The sequence below is a fragment of the Arachis ipaensis genome, chromosome B04 (genome assembly GCF_000816755.2).
Source record: "Arachis ipaensis cultivar K30076 chromosome B04, Araip1.1, whole genome shotgun sequence".
Classification (NCBI taxonomy): Eukaryota; Viridiplantae; Streptophyta; class Magnoliopsida; order Fabales; family Fabaceae; genus Arachis; species Arachis ipaensis.
Genome location: NC_029788.2, coordinates 9,999,352 through 10,001,281, shown reverse-complemented (window position 1 = coordinate 10,001,281; position 1,930 = coordinate 9,999,352). Strand labels below are relative to the sequence as shown.

Below are 1,930 nucleotides of genomic sequence, written 5' to 3'. Positions count from 1 at the left end.
ATACAAATTTTTTTTTATTTTTTTAAAACTTTTATTTTTACTATTAAAAATTTACTAAACACACTAAAAAAAATTTTTTTATTAATTTTTTTTTTGTCGATTTAATGATATTCAAATAAGCACTTATTGTATATAAAAGCCTAGAAGGGTATACGTAAAAATCCAACAACATAAAAAAACAGTCGATTCTCATATAACATTATTGGAAATTAAATGATACAAAACACAAATGGATATCCATACATCTATCAAGTACAAAATCAATCCCAATCCACAAACAACATGACTTATTTATGTATGTGAATATAGAAGAACTACTTTAAAATTTCCAACCCACAATAAATATATAATCTTTTTAGGCTGAGCTAACACCCTGTTGTTCTGATGATTCTACTCTAGTAGCAAAAGTAGCCAATCCAGAATTTCCATTAACAAAGTTACATTGCTTTCTGATTTCACCTTGAGAGCCAGTTAGAACTCCAATATTACCCATCTTAATCATTGATGCCTTAAATGCTTCAAAGAAAAGAGTTTGGTTACTGCTGAAACTGTTCACAATGCTAAGTGTAGATGCACCAACTGTAGAGAAAAGTTCTTGATCACTCTGAAGCAATCCATTTAGAGATTGAAGATTGGAGAAGTATTTGTTGTCAAATGTGTCTGGGGTTGTTAAGTCCAAATTGGTGAGAGTATTCCCTGGTCCACCATTGGGGCAAATTGATCTAAGTGTTTGTAGATAGGTTGTGTTCAAAGTTGGATCAGGATTTCCAGTGTTGCTAAAATTGTATAATCGACTGCTGAAAAATCTACATTGAGCTCTCCCAATTGTGTGAGCACCTGCAAATTTTCATATATATACAATGTTTTAAACATTTATAAATACAATCTTCATTTTTTATTGACTGACATCTAATAACATAAATAATCATATCTCTAACAAATTCCATGCACTACGCAAGAGCTTTTTTCGAACTTGCGTGATTTTTTTTTTCTACAGACTTTCTATTCTCCTTTTATTTATCTTATACTGTTCTTTTTTCGTGGGATAATAAGGATCAAACTCTAAACATTTTTATCATAAAAATTCTGATCCTATATCATCAAGTCATTTCTTTCAGAAGTTTAACATGATAGAAAAGAGAGATATAAATGGTTATATTTCTAATAAAAATGAGTCATTGTAATAAATAACATCAAATAAAAATGCTATTCAAATAAAATTAACAATATATTATCATATATAATTTAAAACACATGAAGCAACTACATAATTATTTAAAAAAAAAATCATATACCTGAAAGTGCAACTAGATCAGTTATGTTGAGGGATTGATTGGCAAAAGTAGAGATAAGTTGACTAAGATTGAAGGTTGGAGCCGGAAGTTTTTGATTAGCAAGGGTAAAGTTTGCTGTTAAACTATCTCTTCTTCCCAATGGAACTTTCCAATCAGGACCATGAGCCTGTAAATATATATAGTTGTACAAATTAATTAACAAGAAAGTAAGGTTTTCAGAATATTAAAACAGATCTGCAAAATTAAAAATATATGAAATTAAAACTTAGTTGGTGTATTATATATGTAAGTTGTAGTTAGTGCCTTCTAATGATTTATTTCTTCAAGCTAATTTTTATTTCCTCTGTTTAGTTACTAGATCAGTATATCAACATTATTCCCAATAAAAGAAATCTAAATTCTAAGGGATATAGCATCAAATGACCAAAAGCCAAATGTATATTAACGGATTTAGATAAAATTCTTTTTTAGTATCTCACATTTTGAGTTAAGTTTTAATTTCATTTTTTGTGTTAAAAATATTGTATTTTTGTCTTAAACGTCTTATATTTTATTATTATAATAATAAAAATTTATTTTTTAAAAAAGATAAATTTTATTATATAATAAAAATAAAATAAAACAAAATATTTGAG

At 27.0% G+C, this 1,930-nt stretch overlaps 1 protein-coding gene across 1 annotated transcript in view; it reads right to left on the bottom strand.

The window, feature by feature from the left end:
• LOC107636011 (peroxidase A2) overlaps positions 172-1,930 on the bottom strand; it is a 3,565-nt gene continuing 1,806 nt past the window's right edge. Inside the window, exons 3-4 of the mRNA XM_021122330.1 lie at positions 1,296-1,461; positions 172-837 (exon numbers count right to left, since the gene is read on the bottom strand). Of these exons, the coding sequence (XP_020977989.1) occupies positions 356-837; positions 1,296-1,461 (648 nt within the window). The 3' untranslated portion in view covers positions 172-355. The remainder of the gene's footprint in view (positions 838-1,295; positions 1,462-1,930) is intronic.